Source organism: Oncorhynchus nerka, unplaced genomic scaffold (genome assembly GCF_034236695.1).
Source record: "Oncorhynchus nerka isolate Pitt River unplaced genomic scaffold, Oner_Uvic_2.0 unplaced_scaffold_1680, whole genome shotgun sequence".
Lineage (NCBI taxonomy): Eukaryota > Metazoa > Chordata > Actinopteri > Salmoniformes > Salmonidae > Oncorhynchus > Oncorhynchus nerka.
The window spans coordinates 17378-37304 of NW_027039640.1; the positions used below are offsets into that span (position 1 = coordinate 17378).

The 19927-nt window shown below is 37.6% G+C and overlaps 1 protein-coding gene across 1 annotated transcript; it reads left to right on the forward strand.

The window, feature by feature from the left end:
* Window positions 1-2908: 2908 nt before the first annotated feature.
* Window positions 2909-16847, forward strand: LOC135568148 (immunoglobulin lambda-1 light chain-like). Its single transcript, XM_065015119.1, has 6 exons — window positions 2909-3010; window positions 3218-3538; window positions 9491-9796; window positions 10111-10173; window positions 11018-11080; window positions 15698-16847. Exons 1-6 carry the CDS (start codon window positions 2968-2970, stop codon window positions 15847-15849), a joined length of 948 nt encoding a protein of 315 aa, XP_064871191.1. The 5' UTR covers window positions 2909-2967; the 3' UTR covers window positions 15850-16847.
* The last annotated feature ends 3080 nt before the right edge of the window (window positions 16848-19927 follow it).

A 19927-nucleotide genomic window follows, 5' to 3' on the forward strand; every position in this document is an offset into this window, starting at 1 on the left:
ATCACGACAATCCCGTTGTACAGCGCCATATTTTACATTCTTTCCTAATGGAAACGCTTAGCATTTTGTTTTTCTCTGAATGAAAACACCATAATATTAATCAAATGAATTGTGCCAAATTTCTTAAAATGAATCCCATATACTATGTTATTACAAAAAAAGTTTTAAATACAGAATACTATCAAATGCTTCTCAAAGATGCCCTCTGGTGGTCAAACTAGCAATAACTTGCAGTAACAGAAGAAATGGCTGAGAAATAAATTACGTGCCACAGAATGCTGCAGCAGCACGCAGGGTGTGGTGCAATATGATGCAACTTTTAAAGGAGGAACCACTGTATGTAACCATTTGGGCTACAAACTAATATGACCCCACCGTTTTGCTCTATGACCACCACAAGTGTCACTGGACTTGTCTGTAGGTAACCAGGTACTCTCCCCCCAACAGCTTCGACATTTAGTTTTAGAAAAGGGAAATTTCACAGGCAAGAATTAGGACTGTCTGGGACTGGTCTGAGAGGGGAAGGGAAAATAGAAAATTAGCTGTTATTGGCAGAGGTTTGGAACTCTATTTCTTATTGATCTATTAGCTTCTTATGGTATAGGGGACGCTTGCGGCAAATTCAAATAAAATGATATAAAAATCAAACTTTCATTACATCACACATGTAAGATACTAAATTAAAGATACACTCGTTGTGAATCCAGCCAACATGTTAGATTTTAAAAAGGCTTTTCGGTGAAAGCACAAGAAGCTATTATCTGATGATAGCACAACAGTAAACAAAGAGAGTAGCATATTTCAACCCTGCAGGCGCTACACAAAACGCAGAAATAAAATATAAAACATGCCTTACCTTTGACGAGCTTCTTTTGTTGGCATTCCAATATGTCCCATAAACATCACAATTGGTCCTTTTGTTCGATTAATTCCGTCCATATATATCCAAAATGTCTGTTTACTTGGCGCGTTTGATCCAGAAAATAACAGCTTCCAAATTACGCAACGTCACTACAAAATATCTCAAAAGTTGCCTGTAAACTTGCCAAAACATTTCAAACTACTTTTGAAAATACAACTTTAGGTATTTTTAAATGTTAATAATCGATCAAATTGAAGACTGGTCTATCTGTTTTCAATAGAGGACGAGAGGAAACTAACGCTACTTTTCAAGTCTTACGCAACTCTCAACAGTGTTACCCATTTCCTAGATGGCCGTACTTCTTCATTGCACAAAGGAATAACCTCAACAAAATTCCAAAGACTGGTGACATCCAGTGGAAGCGGTCGGAACTGAAAACAAGTGCCTAAGAAATATCGTTTCCCAATGAGAACTCACTGAACAGACAGAGACCTACATTTCTTTTAAATTCTGAACGGTTAGTCCTCTGGGTTTTGCCTACTACATAAGTTCTGTTATACTCACAGACATGATTCAAACAGTTTTAGAAACAGAGTGTTTTCTATCCAAATCTACTAATAATATGCATATCTTATAATATGCATATCTTATATTCTTGGCATGAGTAGCAGGAAGTTGAAATTGGGCACGCTATTTATCCAAAAGTGAAAATGCTGCCCCCTATACCTTAAGAAGTTAAAGGGATACTTCGGGATTCTGTCAATAAAGCACTTTATCTACTTTAGCATGAGATTAACTCATGGATACCATTTGTATGTCTCTGCATCCAATATAAAGGAAGTTAGAGTTAGTTTCACGAGCCAATGTTTACAAGCGATAGCGCAATGACTGGAAGTCTACGATATCTACTAGCATGCTAGCAGTTACCATAGACTTCCAGTCATTGCACAAACGCTAGTTAGCAATTGTGGTAACGCTATTTATCAACTTCCTTCAAACTGCACGCAAAGATAAAAAATGTATCCATGAGTTCGTCTCACTCTGAGGAAGTAGATAAAGGGTTTCATTCGAAAATCCTGAAGTGTCTCTTTAAACCCCTAGAGTCGAATTCTGCACCCTGGTGGAAATCAAATTAGCATAAACAAAAATCCCCATCAATATTTTTCAGTTTAAGCTAGAGATATCTGTTTTTTGGCTCAATCCACCGCATCAGCCGATGTCGCACTTCCACATCTCCCGTGAAAGGTGACAGAGCTAGAGCGGTGTTTGTCAGACCAAACGTCTAAAGTCGCTACAGCCAATCTTCCAACATAAAATAAAATAAAACACGTTTTTTACTGATCTTTCATAAATCTCTCAGATATAGGAGAGACACTTCAGAACAAACTTCATTTTGATATTTTGGGGGGACTATGTTTTGTTCCATGTAGTGAAAATGTAATTCAATGCGTTTGTAATAGCAGTAAGTCCCAAAATAATTTTTCATCAAATAATTTAACTTTTTTTATACTTCAAGGGGTTTTAAAATTCAAAATCAAATAGCTAAATGATACTTGGTATGATACTTAGAATGATTACTTATAGCTTAGTAGAACCCCCCGCCCCCTTCCCCGACTTAGACAGGGCTTAGACTCTGATGGGTTAAGGGAGCAATCTGGGATTTGTACCATAGAGGTCTACATCAAAAGTCAAACATTTTGTTAGGAGGACCTGGAATGTATCACTTAGCTGAGTAGTATTCATAAATCTAGTAAAAAAAATACTACAATAGTTGAATTTATAGAGTGAATTGGTACGTTCCAATATCTATTTTCACTACTTCCCACAAGCATTGGATAGGTGGAAGCAAGGTCTAGTGGCCTGTCCACCATATTTATTTCAAATCAGTAAAAGGAAGTGAACAAGTGCACACTTTGGGAGGAAGTTGATAATATCAATGGAACATAGCCCTTGTCAACAACCACAGGAAGTGGCATCAGATTTGAGGAGCAGTTAGAAACCACAATGCCTGAGTGACAGTGTTTCACCTCACATCTTCGTCTCTGCTCCAACTGAACACAATTATTTTCAGGTTCAATAGAAGACACATCAGAATCATCATAGAAATGTCTCTAGGCTCTGTTGTCATTCTTTACTCACTTTATTTAAGTAAGTGTTTGTCCATCACATAAAAATTTTAAAAATTGTACAGTGCACCCTGGTCATTGAGCAACTGGAAATGGCTGGAGGAAAGTAGTGTCTCTGTCTGAATTTAAATCTATGATTGATGCAAATATTGTGGACACGCAATTTATTTTAACTTCTGCTAATGTATTTTTGTCTAAGTGTGTTGTTGTTGCCATTTTGTCATTGCAGTGTCAGTGGCAGGACAGAAATTGGACAATAAGATTGAGACATTGATTAGGAAACAGGGACAGCCTGTCACCTTCAGCTGCCAAAACATTGATCAGAATTGCAATTATGTCTACTGGTACCAGAAGAAGGAGGGAGAACCTTTCATTCTGATCCTCCGCATACAAAGTGGTTCCTGCACTGTCTATTCAGATTACAACCATCCTCAAAAAGGTGAATTCTCAGCCATGAGACAAAGTAAGAACTGTAATCTGAAGATCCAGTCAGTTACAGTGTCCCATTCTGCCACCTACTTCTGTGCCTGCTGGGACTCGTCAACCCACAGTGAGAACTGATCCACACAGCCTGTTCAAAAACTCTGTGGTTTTAATCAAGCTGTGAATTCATGAAGATAAAATGCACCACAGAAAGTGAAATAATCAGAGGTTAGAGTGGAGTGTCTTCTTCAAATCCAAAGTTAAATGCTATTCTAAAAGGAATCCTAAATATATCAGAGAGATGCCTTGCCAATTAGCAAATACTGTCTAAACTGCATCTTCCTGATGTGTCCCTCATACATCATGTGGAGAGGTTGGGCAGAGGTTTGTGTGCTATCTGGCTATACCGTGAATATAGGATGGCTAAGGGGTTTCCTTAGGCACGGTGGAAACAGAATCGAACGCCCAGTCATAGTTTGGTCCTGGCTGACAATACACATTGATAAGCAATATTGATTGTGTTTCAGGTACTTAACTTATTTGGGATAGGGGGCAGCATTTTCACTTTTAGATGAATAGCGTGCCCAGAGTAAACTGCCTCCTACTCAGTCCCAGATGCTATTATATGCATATTATTATTAGTATTGGATAGAAAACACTCTGAAGTTTCTAAAACAGTTTGAATGATGTCTGTGAGTATAATGGGTTATGTTGCACTTCCTAAGGCTTCCACTAGATGTCAACTGTCTTTAGAACGTTGTTTCAAGCTTCCACTGTGAAGTGGGAACGAATGAGAGCTGTTTGACTAAGGGGTCTGGCAGCAGCGTCGTTCTCAGTCACGCGCGTTCACATGAGAGGTATCTCTTGTTCCATTGCTTTTCTACAGACAATGGATTTCTCCGGTTGGAACATTTATGATAAAAATATCCTAAAGATTGAATCTATACTTAGTTTGACAAGTTTCTTCGACCTGTAATATAACTTTTTGAACTTTTCGTCCGACTGGACCTGAACGCGGGTTTGGATTTGTTTACCAAACGCTGTAACAAAATCAGCTATTTGGATATAAATGATGGACGGTTGCATTAAGGAGAAGTGTATCTAAAGTTCCATGCATAACACTTGTATTTCTGTGAATTCATGTGGCTCTTTGCACAATCACTGCATGTTTTAGAACTAGTGAACGTAACGCGCCAATGTAAAATTAGATTTTTTTATATAAATATGCACTTTATCGAACAAAACATACATGTATTGTGTAACATGAAGTCCTATGAGTGTCATCTGATGAAGATCATCAAAGGTTAGTTATTCATTTTATTTCTATTTGTGCTTTTTGTGACTCTCTTTGGCTGGAAAAATGGCTGGGTTTTTCTGTGGCTTGGTGGTGACCTAACATAATTGTTTGTGGAGCTTACGCTGTAAAGCATTTTTTAAATTAGATACTGTGGCTGGATTAATGAGAATTGTATCTTTAAAATGGTGACTAATACTTGTATGTTTGAGAAATTTGATTTATGAGATTTCTGTTGATTTTTATTTGGCGCCCTGCAAGGGGGGGATGAGATGTGTTGGGTTTGCACCACAAATAGCGTTTTCCTTGACGGCCAAAAATCACAATTTTTGTCTCATCTAAACAGAGTACCTTCCTCCATATGTTTGGGGAGTCTCCCACATGCCATTTGAACACCAAACATGTTTGCTTATTTCTTTCTTTAAGAAATTGCTTTTTTTCTGTCCACTCTTCCGTAAAGCCCAACTTTGTGGAGTGTACGGCTTAAAGTGGTCCTATGGACAGATACTCCAATCTCCGCTGTGGAGCTTTGCAGCTCCTTCAGGGTTATCTTTTGTCTCTTTGTTGCCTATCTGATTAATGCCCTCCTTGCCTGAAACACAGGCTTCCAGGGAGGGCAATTTTAGGGCTTAACCATGTTTCATTGAAATGTACAGCTGTGTATCATCTGCATAGCAGTGAAAGTTAACATTATGTTTCCTAATGATATCACCAAGAGGTAAAATATGTAGTGAAAATGTACAGTTGATTTGTCAGAGGACAAACCTAGGAGCACGAGGACAGATGCAGAGCCTTGGTCTGACGACATGAAAAGGTAATTTACCACCTTCACGAGTGCAGTATCAGTGCTATGATGGGCTCTAAAACCAGACTGAAGCATTTCATGTACATTGTAAAGACAACGTTGCTCGTTAATCCTGGGCCTTTTCTCTAGAGTGGGAAGTCTTGTGCGCCCCAATTTCATCTGCTCCTCTGAAGGAGAACCAGAGCCGAATTGAGAACTCTGAAGGGGTACAGGACAAGCAGATGCAGCATAAGGCAGTGGAACAAACAAAGAATTGACTTCCACAGCGGAACCCAAAACAGTGGAAACAACTCGGAACCCCTCAACCGGATGGCCAGAACGGTAATTTCATCCAGAGTGTCAGGGTTGTTCCGGCAAGCTAGTTCATCCTTGAGAACTTTGCTGAGTCCGTTCAGAAAGGCTGAGTGAAGCGCCTCTGTATTCCAACTACTCTTAGCGGCAAGCGTCCGAAAGTCAATGGCGTCATCAGCTATGCTCCGGCTGCCCTGCCGAAGCACAATGAGTCTTTTAGCAGCGTTCCTGGCACTGAAGGGGTGATCAAAAACCCTCTTCATCTCCTGGGTGAAGCTTTGCCAATTAAGACAAATGTCTGATTGCTGCTCCCATATGGCCGTGGCCCAGGCCAGAGCCCACCCTGAGAGAAGGAGATGACGTATGCCACTCGTGAACGCTCAGTGGGAAACATTGATGCCTGCAGCTCGAAGGCCAGCAAGCATTGGAGCAGGAACCCACGACACTTCCAGGATGCCCCTCATAGTGCTCCGGTGTCGGGAGATGATGCTCCCGAAGGGAGGAAGACGCTGAGCTGGTAGGGAGTGGAGGATTAGGAACAGCCACAGGTGCAGCTACCGTTGCTTCCGCCTGTCCTGTCTGCAGAGTGCACACGAGTTATTAAATCATCCGACAATGTCTGCAGCCGCGCCTCATGGCAACCAATCACAGTTCAATGGTGGGTGAAAGCCGACCGTAAATGGTGGAGTTTGGAATGTCCCTCGGAAGACTTAGAAATCTCTGCTCGGTCCATCATTGGCTTAGGTCTGCTGTAACAATACTGCTAGTACGAACTCAAACCCAGGCACAGAGAAACACAGCAAGCAGAGGTAAGGGTAAATCCAGAACATTTACTTAGAGTCACAACAAAAACAAGGCAACCGGACAAGAGCACACAAAAAAACATGAGACCTAAGCAAAGATACAGGCCAAATGAGAAACCTAAATAACAAGGCAACCAGGTGAACAGAGAAGGTAATTAAACCCACGTGAATCCAATAAGTAATAATGAGGGTGACCTGGAAACTAGAAAACAAGGTAAGGGTGCCCTTCAGCGGTAACCTAAGGAAAACAACAATCAAATAACACAGAAACTGTGACAGGTAGTGAGTGTTGCAACCGAGGACAGCCAATTTTTACACGCTATGCGCTTCAGCACTCAGCAGTCCCGTTCTGTGAGCTTGTGTGGCCTACCACTTCATGGCTGAGCTGTTGTTGCTCCCAGACGTTTCCGCTTCAGAATAACAGCACTTACAGTTGACTGGGGCAGCTCTAGCAGGGCAGAAATTTGATGAACTGACTTTTTGGAAAGGCGGCATTCTCTGAAGGTACCACGTTCCAAGTCAGTGAGCTCTTCAGTAAGGCCATTCTACTGCCAATGTTTGTCCATGGAGATTGCATGGCTTTGTGATTGATTTTATACACCTGCCAGCAACGGGTGTGACTGAAATTGCAGAAACAATTCATTTGAAGGTGTGTCCACATACTTTTGAATATGTAGTGTATTACTGTGTTGCCCAAACCATTCAGACGCTACATGCAGGAGTAGGCAGAAGTAGGGCAGAAGTAGGCTAAGGGAGGGAATTCAACCCCCTAGAGTCAATGTCCACACCCCCGCGGAATCCAATTAGCATAAAAAAGATCCCCATGAAAATCTGTCAATTTAAGATACAGAGATTTTTTTGTGTCTCATGTCACATCTGTGGTGGAAGGTGGCTAAGCTATAGCTATGTTTGTAAGACCATGAGACATCCATGAAATCGGTATTTTCATGAAAACATCCATACAGTTTGGGCTAAACACTAATGACCCCTTCGTGGAAAGGTGAAGACATACATGGAACATGTCGTTTGTTTTGCTCTAGGACACCCACAAGACTTGTCTGAAGGTAGCAGTTAAAACAAATTATGGAAGCACTGTATATAAGGAAGTAGTTGAGTGCCATTTTTTTATATGGGTAAACAATTCTATATAAATAATTTCCTGATCTTTCTAATATCTCACAGATATAGGACACACACTTTAAAACATTTATTTTGATAGTTAAACAAATATCTGTTTATCCATGTATGAATATGTTATTCTTTGCATTTATCTGGGCTAAAAGCAGTAAGGCCAAATTAAAGATTTAATCAAATTATGTATTTACATATACAGTACCAGTCAAATGTTTGAACACACCTACTCATTCAAGGTTTCTTTATTTGTACTATTTTCTACATTGTAGAAGACATCGAAAACTGTGAAATAACACACAATCAAATCATGTAGTAACCAAAAGAAGTGTTAAACAAATCCAAATATATTTTAGATTTTTCAAAGTAGCCACCATTTGCCTTGACTACAGCTTTTTCATAGTTTGATGGCTTCACTATTATTCTACAATGTAGAAAGTTGTAAAATTAAAGAAAAACCCTGGAATGAGTAGGTGTGTCCAAACTTTTGACTGGTGCTGTAAATATTTTGGTACCTAAAGAGGCCATACATACCATCTTACAACAATTCCATATGTTAGCTAAGTTAAACACAAAGGTTAGCCTCTTAAAGCTGCAATATGTAACTTATGGATGACCTGACAAAATTCACATAGAACTGTGAGTTATAGACCAGTAATTCTGATTGAATGCAAGTCTAAGTTGGGGTAGATCTGTTCCATGTGCACCTTTTCTTTGCTTCCCATGCTTATGTTTTCTTTTTGCTTCTTTTACTTTCGGTTTTGTACACCAGCTTCATACAACTGATACAATATTTTTGGTAATGAAAAATATATTTACAGCGGTTTAGATGGAACAATGATTCTCCACACTATACTTGCTTTTTTGTCACATAAACTGAAATTAGGCAAACTTTTAGAATTTTAGTAGCCAGGATATAGCAGAGCAATTTCTGCATAGTGCATATTTAAGGATTATAAGGGATGATTGTGTTCTGATGATATCCTTGGAACTTATACCTTATTATTATTATACCTTATTATGGGGAAAATTAAATTATCTTAACTGGTCAAACATTGTACAGTTAATTGTCCAGTTAACACAAGCCCTGACAAGACACAATGAGGACTACTTTTTGTCAAGGGAATTTTCACTGTGTATGTACTTTTATTTGGCTCTGGTAGAAGACTTCATGTGACAGGTAAGAGATCCATTCCTCTGATTTTTGGCAATAGACATTAATAATGAATAATGAATATGTCTAATCAATTTCCCAAATAATTGAGGAAACATCCTGAAGTATCGCTTCGCAAATATGCACTGTGTGTGATCAACTCACGTTAGAAAATAAAGAAATATATTTTTGAGAGTTTGCAATTACTTTCAATAAAGCCATATGCACAATTTGCAGTATATTGCATGCTATAATCTTAGAGATATACACCCTCAGTTAAATGTGTGATATAAATGTAAAGTAATTTTATATGGGGTAAGAATGTTTGACTGTTTACTTAGCTAAGAATCGTATTGATTGAGTGATATTGAATTACGATATTCCAGAAAGGACAGTTGATATGAAAAATAGAATGAGTTGGTACATGTAATTTATGTATGTAATTTATTGTTTAATGGAATATAGACAGTAAGCTGGATATACAACAAATGGTGTGGTACATCACAATTCATCTTGACAACAGACTACATCTGAAGTATGAAAACTTGTGTGATGTCCATTTCAAGACGACTGTAAATGTTCTTGTGTCTCTTTAAAATCAGACAATCGTGTACAAAAACCAAAAGTGACGGTCTACCAAGTGTCCAAACCTGAGCCGAACAGGAAAACCACCCTGCTATGTCTGGCTAGAGACATGTTTCCAGACTTGGTCAAGATTTCATGGAAGATGGTGGATACAAACGTCCGAACAATGGAGGTGCCCAAAGCAGAGATGGAAGAGCTGGTGCAGAGGGAGGAAGGGCGAACGACAAGTATGATCATCATTGATAAAGAGAAGACGTACAAGAACAAATACATCTGTTCTGTGGAGCATAAAGGGGGCCCTCAAGATGTTGACATACCAAAAGGTAAAGCCAGTCATTTAAATAGTTTGACATTAGCATGTGTTATATTTTTCATACATCATTATTCATGTAATATGTATTAATTGAATATATTTATAAGTAAGCTATCATGTATTCAACCATGTAAAAAATGGCATATTACCTTTTCAAAGTAAAGAAGAAAGTCCATAAAAATTGGTAATTGCATAGTTTTGCAAGTTAATATCTCAAGTTTAAACAAATCACCTTTTTTGAATAACTATTATCTGTGACATTTAGCCTACATAAATGCTCTGATAAATATGATTTAATATTATATTTTTCCATGTCATTCTCAGAGGAACCAACTGAAGTTCCTCCAACCACCATGGCTGCACCAACCACTCTGCATGTTACCTGTGGTAAGATTGATGTGTATTTAATGCAGGGTTGGAGTCAATTCAAACACAAAAATCATGTATCCAAAACATTAAGAACACCTGCTCTTTCCACAACATAGACTGACCAGGCGAATCCTATGATCCCTTATTGATGGCACTTGTTAAATCCACTTCAATCAGTGTAGATCAAGGTGAGGAGACAGGTTATTGAATGATTTTTAAGCCTTGAGACATGGATTTTGTATGTCTGCCATTCATAGGGTGAATGGACAAACAAAAGATGTAAGTGCCTTTGAACTTGGTATGGAAGTAGCTGCCAGCCTCAACGGTTTGTGTCAAGAACTGCAACGCTGCAGGGTTTTTCACGCTCCCGTGTGTATCAAGAATGGTCCACCCAAAGGACATCCAGCCAACTTGACAACTGTGGGAAGCATTGGAGTCAACATGGGCTAGCATCCCTGTGGAACACTTTCAACACCTTTTAGAGGGGGGTGTAACTCAATATTATAAAGGTGTTCCTAATGTTTAGTATACTTGTATGTTTATGTGATATATTTACATGAGTATCATGTGTTCAAGCATCTAGAAATGGCATATCACCTTCTCAAAGTAAAACAAATAATGTACATAGTAATGTGGACTTACACTTGTTAATTGCATAGGAATGTTGTGTAGTTGGTTTTCTAATCACCTTTTTGTAATCAACTTTTTTTGCTTAACTATTCTCCCCAACATAATCTCCAACAAAAACGCCAAACCTGGCAATAACTGCAGAAACAGAGATATGTCATGGCTGATATTGTTGTATTAATTATGTCTGACGGTAGATAATTCTCTGATAATGCTTTTTCCATCTCATACTCAGAGGATCCAACTGAAGCTCCTCCATCCACAAAGGCTGCACCAACTGCTCTGCAGGCTACAAACGGTAAAATTTATGTGGATTTCATGCAGGGTTGGGGTATTTTCAAAAACAAAAATTGAAAAAGGAAAAAAATATATACATGAGTGGCTGGAGCAATGAACAGATTTACAGTGCATTCAGAAAGTATTTTACACATTATGTTGGGTTATAAAGTGGGATTAAAATGGATTTAATTGTAATTTTTACGTCAAGGATCTACACCAAATAATCTGTAATGTCAAAGTGGAAGAAAATGTTCAACATTGGTCCCAAAAAAATTATGGAACATATGGCACTAATATACCTTGATTAGCATTCAAACCCCTGAGTCAATACATCACCTTTTTTTCTGGGTACGTTTCTAAGAGCTTCCCACACTTGGATTGTGCAACATTTGCCCATTTATTATTTTCAAAATTCTTCAAGCTTTATCAAAATTGGTTGTTGATCATTGCCACACAACTATTTTCAGGTATTGCCATAGATTCTTTAAGCAGATTTAAGTCAAAACTGTAACTCGGCCACTCAGGAACATTCACTGTCTTCTTGGTAAGCAACTCCAGTGGAGATTTGGAACCATGTTTTAGGTTATTGTCCTGCTGAAAGGCGAATTCATCCAATGTCTGGTCGAAAGCAGACTGAACCAGGTTTTCCTCTAGGATTTTGCCTGTGCATAACTCAACTCCATGTATTTTTTGTTCTGAAACACTCCTCAGTCCTTAGCAATTACAAGCATACTTATAACATGATGCAGCTACCACAATGCTTAAAAATATGGAGTGGTACTCAGTAATGTGTTGTATTGGATTTGCCCCAAACATAACACTGTGTATACGGGATAAAAAGTGAATTGCTTTGCCAATTCTTTTGCAGCTTTACTTTAGCGACTTGTTGCAAACACGATGCATGTTTTGGAATATCTTAATTCTGTACATACTTCTTTCTTTTTACTCTGACAATTGGGTAAGTATTGTGGAGTAACTACAATGTTGCTGATCTATCCTCAGTTCTCTCTTTAAAGCCATTAAACTCCGGAACTGTAGTCACCATTGGCCTCATGGTGAAATCCCTGAGCGGTTTTCATCCTCTCCGGCGACTGAGTTAGGAAGGACACGTATCTTTGTAGTAACTGGGTGAATTTATACACCATCCATAGTGTAATTAATAACTTCACTTTGCTCAAACGGACAGTCAATTCTTATTTTTTTTATACCCATTTACCAATAGGTGCCCTTCTTTGCAAGGTATTGGATAAACTCCCTGGTCTTTGTGGTTGAATCTTTGTTTGAAATTCTTCAGTGATGCAAATGATTACTTATTTAGGCTTTCCACAACAAATGGGTTGAATACATATTGACTCAAGACATTTCAGCTTTTCATTTTTAAATAATTTTCAAAGAACATCATTCCTCTTTGACATTATGAAGTCTTGTCTGTAGGCCAGTGGCAACAAACTCAATTTAATCAATTTTAAATTCATGCTATTACTGCCACAAAGGCAGTCATGAGTCATGACCGCAGTAAAGTTTCACATGACCGTTGCATCACAAAAGCTACTCTTATGCACTCTAGACATGCATTGACAATACCCAACTCGCTAACTACCATCAGGTCACTAATGGCTGGCTCTATTGCCCCTGTAACCACTCGGATATCAATGCAAATGCAATCGGAAATCACATCAAACACAACATCAAAACAGTATTGTTAAGGACAACACACAGGTCTTTCCATAATTGTATGATTTTTTGTGTGCAAATTAACTCAAGCTTATGGACAATGACAAATGTGATTTAGCGAAGCACCAAACAACTGGATTTGTTATCCCTTTCATGCACTGCCTCCAGTCCAGTTACCGATATCTGAACAAGAGAGCATCATCAAAATTGCAACAAGCGGTTCTGTGAAAATTGAATTTAATCAGAAACCACTGCCAGATTTCTGGATAGGGCTGCACTCAGAGTATCCTGCCTTGGCAAATCGCACTGTTAAGACACTGATGCCCTTTGCAACCACGTACCTATGTGTGAGTGGATTCTCAGCCATCACTAGCATGAAAACAAAATACAAGCACAGACTGTGTGTGGAAAATGATTTAAGACTGAGACTCTCTCCAATACAACCCAACATTGCAGAGCAATGTGAATCCTTTCAAGCACACCCTTCTGATTAACCTGTAGTGAGTTATTCATAATTTTCCATAAACAAATGTTTTTTTACATAAGATGGCTAAATAAAGAGCACGATTATTTATTATTATTATATTATTATTTTTGCCCTGGTCCTAAAAGAGCTTTTTGTCACTTCCCACAAGCCGGGTTGTGACAAAAACTCACACTCATTCTTATGTTTAATAAATGCATCATATGGTGTGTGTATGTGGCAGGCTTACAATGATGTCAAAAAACAATATTTGAGAGTGCACTGACCCTGGTGCTAGAGGGGGTACGCAGCTGGAGATTGAATGTTTGAAGGGATACGGGACTGTAAAAAGTTTGGTAAACACTGGTCTAGCCTATACTCGAATAATAAACTAATTGTAATTTGTTTGAGTTTGGACTGTATTATTATGTATACTGGATGGACTGATTAACTTTCTACGCTCCAAACTTTCTATGCATGAGTCTGGGTGAGAACATATAGGATTTTGCAGGGCAGCTTATAGAGTTAGCCTACAATTATAGTGAATTTGTATTTAATTTTGAATAGCCGTGTAAACATTTTTTTTTAAATGTATGTTCACCATTAATAGGCTGACACATTACCTTTAACTACAGAATATCTCACCACTGAGCTTTTCAATATCCCCCTCTCTGTCCTTCATGTGTTTCTCAAGCGCACAGAGAGAGGGGCTGTCAACAGTTTAATGAAATATGTTCTGTTGTGAAAACATGTTATCATTGATGTTCCAGAACAGATTTCACTTTGGTTCCCAAATTAAGCACTGGTTTGCAGCAGGAACAGGGTTTGGGCGGAATATTACCTGTCATTCAGTGAGAGGCTGCATACTCAAACAGTGGTTGATGCGTGGAGGGAAAATACTGTTCTTATAAGCCCAGACATTTCTATATGAAATCCCATGTAAAAGCAGAGTTTTGATGGTAGCCACTAAAAAGAAGGAGGATCCCAGCTGCTACTATATTTCTTTCTCAGCTGCTCATAATACTCACATGCTCTGCTACAAAACCGGAGTATCCAACCCAGCTTGATTGAAAAACAAACCAGTGGAAAGTCATCCTCCACTATTTGAGAAGATGCTGATCACATGTATTTTTTTCCTGACCATTTGATAAAACCATTATACATCTAAACTAATTGTACATATTATTAAAGACAAGATTAAATTGAGAATGGTCTGATGGGGTGAAAATATGATCACTTGATGAGAGAACAGCATGTGCAGCCTGAGGCAAGGAACAGAGCACAAGCTTTTTTTTCTACTTTCTCAAATGATCAATAGCCTATAGTCGCATCATGCAGCCCATATTATTTTTTAGCTTTCTAAGGTTTGTATCATTCACAACTAAAGTTGCCAAATTACTCTAAAACAGGACCTGTTTGAAACGATCACTTTTACGCTCAACATAGCCACTTCATATGCACGCTTGCTCTGGAATGGGAAAAATATCCTTTCTATTTTATTGAGATAAATTATATTATATTCCTCTTAACATAAAATCATGTAGCCTGAAACAAATAATGTCACAGGTCTTATTTGCTAAGTGAACAAACCTCTAGCACATGGCATGGCTCAAAGCCAGATAACATACAGTAGCCTAGGCCAACTCATATTCTGTTCTTCTGAAATACATTTTCTTCATATCATGTTTCTTTAGGCCTGTCTAAAATAAATAATGGATTTATTGTGATGGTATGTTAAATTAAATTGTTATACTTTTTTAACTGTTGATATTCCAAAGGCCTGCATCAGCGGATTGTATGTGGTTTGTATGCGTGGAAGCCTGGAGATCCTTAACATGTTTATGTTAATTACGGTCAATTACCGTGAGACTGGCAGTCTTTTGAATGACAATAAACGGCTGAGAAAATGTCATGATCGTCACAGCCCTGTAACATAACAAATTGTGGAAAAAGTCATGGGGTGTGAATACTTTCCGAAGGCACTGTGTTTATGTTGAAGTTGCATCATTCAACAGTTGCATTATTTATGGTAAATTTGAGGTGTGTAGCAAGAATGTCACTTTGCCAAGCCACATCCAAAGGGAAAGCAAGGAAGTAATATAAAGAGAAAAGTTGAAAATCTCTTGACCTACGGAGAGACGGCGCTGTTAACAAGTCTAGTTAATCTAAAAATCCCTCAAAGTTCCATTGTTTGTGGAGACTGTATTCACAGTAAACGCTGCATATGTTGGCTAAATTGTAAATTACATCTTCGTGGCGCATAGTGCAACTGGATCGATTCAAATCGGACCAATATTTTATTGACATTTTCCATTTTTTATACAGAAACAACAGCATACAACACAAACAGAGTAATAGGACTGCGCAAATACCAACAAACTCATGAATAAAAATAGAAAGAAACCCAATGACAGCAAACAAAAACCAAAAGAATACTGGACTATATTAAAATAAAACCATTGGCTAAAATCCCGGCCTATACTATTTTCTTTTCCCCAGATTCCTTCCAGTCGACATGCAGTCTCAACCTGGCCTCTCTGGTTTACACAGTGATGATAGTGAAGAGCATGGTGTACTGCTGTGCGCTCTCTCTCCTGCTGCACAACAGGAACCTGGGAAGTAGACCCAGCACCAGTAGACCCATTCACTGAAAGGATATGCCCCAGTATGGATAGAGTTGTAGTGGGCTGGGAACAACAAGGATTTTACACCCCACTGTGGTCTCAGATTTAATTTCTGTACCTTTTATTTTTTTTATTTTTTAAATGCTAAAATATTGTGAGCCATAGATTTACACTTCAATAGCTAATTATGACATTAATTGCAGAACATTTCATTTGTATTTCCATTTATTTCAACTGCCAATTATGACATTAATTGCAGAACATTTAAATTGAGTATAGTGTGTTTCCCTCCTTAACATTTAAATTAATATCACATTTTACTTTTGATGATTGTGGGAGCTACACACTGCAGACACTTGAATAAAGATTAAATTAAGGTTTTCAGAAAATTAAGGATAGGACATCTTTAAGGTAGCTCCTTATGGTTAAAATGTAGATTGTTTTATGAATGTTGCCCTGCATTATCTGTCATAGTGGGAAATTACACAACTGTATTTGATTTACACAAAATATTTAACTAAATATTAAATCTATCAAAATATTTTATTATTAAATATGCATGCCCATGAGTTCTAAATATGTATCATTATCCAAAATAGTATTTAGTATGTTGTCATGCGTGTAATGAAGCATAGTATGTATATTTTTAAGAAATTAGAGTAGGTTTTTTAACATAGTATTTTGTATCTTAAATCAATTATTTAATTAAATGACAATTAATAATACAATCCAGCTTTTATTTTACTTTAAAGAACTATATTCTGACTGCTTATTGAGCAGACAAAATGCTAAATGAGTGAAATCATCAATCATCATTGTTTTTTTACATTGATAAGGCTTGTTTAAAGAGTGATATTTTCCCTGCGTAAGAGGGCCTATCTAGTGAGCAGTGTTTCTCAAAAGAAGCATATCCTTTCAGATAGGGATGGGTTTAAGAATCGCTGCCTTCGTGGTTCAACTGTACTGTTTTGTATGAGGAAACTGTCACCATAATAGAAAATAAAAGTTACTTAAAAACCCCAAAACATTGTATTTCTTTACTATAAGATCATCTATTATTTTTTGTGAAAATGTATTTTATTTAATCATTTAAGAAGCGGAACAATAAGGTCAAAAGATCTCTTATTCTCTGTTTTCAACCTGTTTGCTTGTATCTGCATGTTCCGATGCAGGTGTTGAGCCAAGACTCAATGGTAGTGGGAAAATGTGGTTAATGTTTCTTTGGTTTTCTAATGAAAGGTGAAATGGTAGTTACTGGAAACAAGATATAGATGCATAACCACAGCTCGATTGTGTGATGAGATATTTCTAGATATTTCATTTTTGTTCCATTTTTACACTTAAGTCATTTAGCTGAAGACTCTTATCCATAGCGACTTACAGGAGCATTTAGAGTTAAGTTCCTTGCTCAACGGCACATCAACCAATTTTTCAACTAATCAGCTCGGGTATGCGAACCAGCGACTTTTCAGTTACTTGCCCCAACGCTCTTAACCACTGTAGGCTACCTGCTGCCCCTCGGGTCCTGTATTACTATTTTTTTTAAACTTTTTTTACACTTTATATACATTGATACGGCTTGTATGAAGAGTGACGTTTTCCTTGTTTAAGACAGCCTATCGAGTGAGCAAAGTTGCTCAAAATATACATATCGTTTCGGATGAGGGTGGGTTTAATGATCGCTGCCTTCTTGAAAGAAAAGTTAGTCCAATAATATTTTGCAAAATAAGAAGAGCACATCTTGAAGGTAGATCCTTATGATAAAAAAATTATGAAATTTGCCCTGTAATATCTGTCCTAGTGGTAAATTATTGTCATAAAATCTATGTTTGATTTATACAACAATATTTACCTAGTTATTATATCTACCTAAATACTTTATTATTAAATATGTAGGCCCATGAGTTCTAAATATCCAAAATATTCTCAAATTCGAGAATTTGAAAGTGATGGGCAGACAAGACAATTCCATAACGGTAGCTTATTGTTCTTGCATTTGTAGAATAGTAGGCCTACGGCAAAACATATTCTTCAAACTTCTGTTTATCTGAACTTCTTCTTTGAGACAATCAAATGATACATAAATAAAATTAAGTCAGGGTTGGAGTGTTTAATTTATTTGCAGCATATGCATATCTTTACCAGGAAATGAATATGGTTATCAAGAAAAATAGTAAATACAGTAGAGGTAACATACATTTCCAAGTTATTATAATGGCATCACCAATTTACTCTGTGTTGTGCCTTAAAGTGCTGCAATGTCTAATTATTTGAATGTTTTTCCCTACACTTCCCAAAGAAGACCCTTTAACAATATGTGCAAATGTTAATTTGTATTTAATTCTAATTAAATACAACATATTACTTATATAATACTCTAATTAACAGAAATTAATCATAACTGTTTCACTTTCATCCAAAAAACAAAATAGTAAGATGAGTTCAACCAATAACGAACTCATAATAAGCTAGATAAACAGTATTGCTTCACTGAATTAAGAAGCACTGTAATTATTTTTTTAAATGTGGAAAATAAATTTAAATTCCTAAATGCACACATTCTTGCCACTGTACACATTGTACTTGGTGCCTTGAATGGTGGACATTATTACCTTACTGTATTGAATAAGATGAAAGAATGCTCTCTTTAGTGGGGGTTCTATATAAAACAATGAGGTCAGGATTTAATCTGATTGTGCTTTATTGGCTACAAGATTGACAGTTTGTTAGCTACAGGATGTTTTTGTCACACATCAACACTTGCTAATGGTGAGGATGGTTGTGGCATTTCTGTGGTTTGATCAGTGACAGATACAAGTTTCCAGTAAAGTAAGGGACGTAATCATCTCCAACATGACTGTCTTGGTACATTTGTCATACTGTACATCTTTGAATTGTTGATTGTTGTGTAAACATGCTCTGACAATATCCAATTCAACCTCTAGTTCATGAAGCACAGTAGTGTGTTACTATATTAGTCTTGTTCAGCGGTGGCAGGTAGCCTAGTCGTTAGAGCATTGGGCCAGTAACCGAAAGGTTGAATCCCCAAGCTGACAAGGTAAAAATCTGTTGTTCTGCTCCTGAACAAGGCAGTTAACCAACTGTTCCCCTGTAGGCCATCATTGTAAATAAGAATGTGTTCTTAACTGACTTGCCTAGTTAAATAAAATAGGACAAGGATGGATATTTGGCAAGGTCATAGGTTTGTTGCTCTTTTCCCAGATCTCCACATCAGAACATTGGTGAACTATAAATCTTGAATTGCATATGAAAATGCTGTAAATGAGTTATAACAGAACATCAGTGATAGCAGATAATCTAACCAAAATCAACTGTTCCATTCGTAAAATTGAACAGATATAGCCATTGGTCTATTGTGAACCATTTCTCTATTCAACTTGTTTTAAATGCTTACGTTTTAGCCCCATCTTGTGGAGAAAGAGACAGGGGAGCAATGTCAGCATTAAAGGAGCAATCTGGGATTGGTACATAGAGGTCTACGTCAAAAGTCTCACATTTAGTAAGGAGGACCTCAAACAAGGATACAGCTGGATTTAATCACTTAGCTGAGTAGTATTGATAATTCAATTTAGTACAGGCTTAACTGAATAACAACAGAAGCAGAATACCATATGGAATTTGATAGAATAGTTTGGGGTAGGCCTTGTCGCAGGGGAATGCTCCTCAGAGCAAGATACTGATGACAGGTTGCAACAAAATCCCACCAGCTGGGAGAACAAGGATCTGATGACTGGCATTTAGGTTATATGCTGGTGATGGTGGAAGGTAGTTGGAAGTCTGTTGCTGCAAAACATCAAGTGAGAGACTTGGTTGACAGAAATTGAAGTGATTATTGCACAAGTGAGCCCATATCTTAATCAGCAAGCATGGTGGAAATGCCTTATGAAGTTAACCTTTTGCATGTAGGGGGCAGTATTTTCATTTTTGGCACAAAAAGGAAGTGCCTCTTATTTTGAGACCTCTCTGTTCCTATGCATGCCTATCCTCCATTTAAAGGGATATCAACCAGATTCCTTTTTCTATGGCTTCCCTAAGGTGTCAACAGTCTTCAGACATAGTTTCAGACTTTTATTTTGAAAAATGA

What these genes read in the sequence shown, in the direction of transcription:
- LOC135568148 (XM_065015119.1), top strand. Translation starts at nt 2,968, where the DNA reads ATGTCTCTAGGCTCTGTTGTCATTCTTTACTCACTTTATTTAA. An exon ending in AGATGTTGACATACCAAAAG is followed by an intron (nt 9,797 to 10,110) that starts GTAAAGCCAGTC and finishes TGTCATTCTCAG; the next exon opens with AGGAACCAACTGAAGTTCCT. An exon ending in CACTCTGCATGTTACCTGTG is followed by an intron (nt 10,174 to 11,017) that starts GTAAGATTGATG and finishes TCTCATACTCAG; the next exon opens with AGGATCCAACTGAAGCTCCT.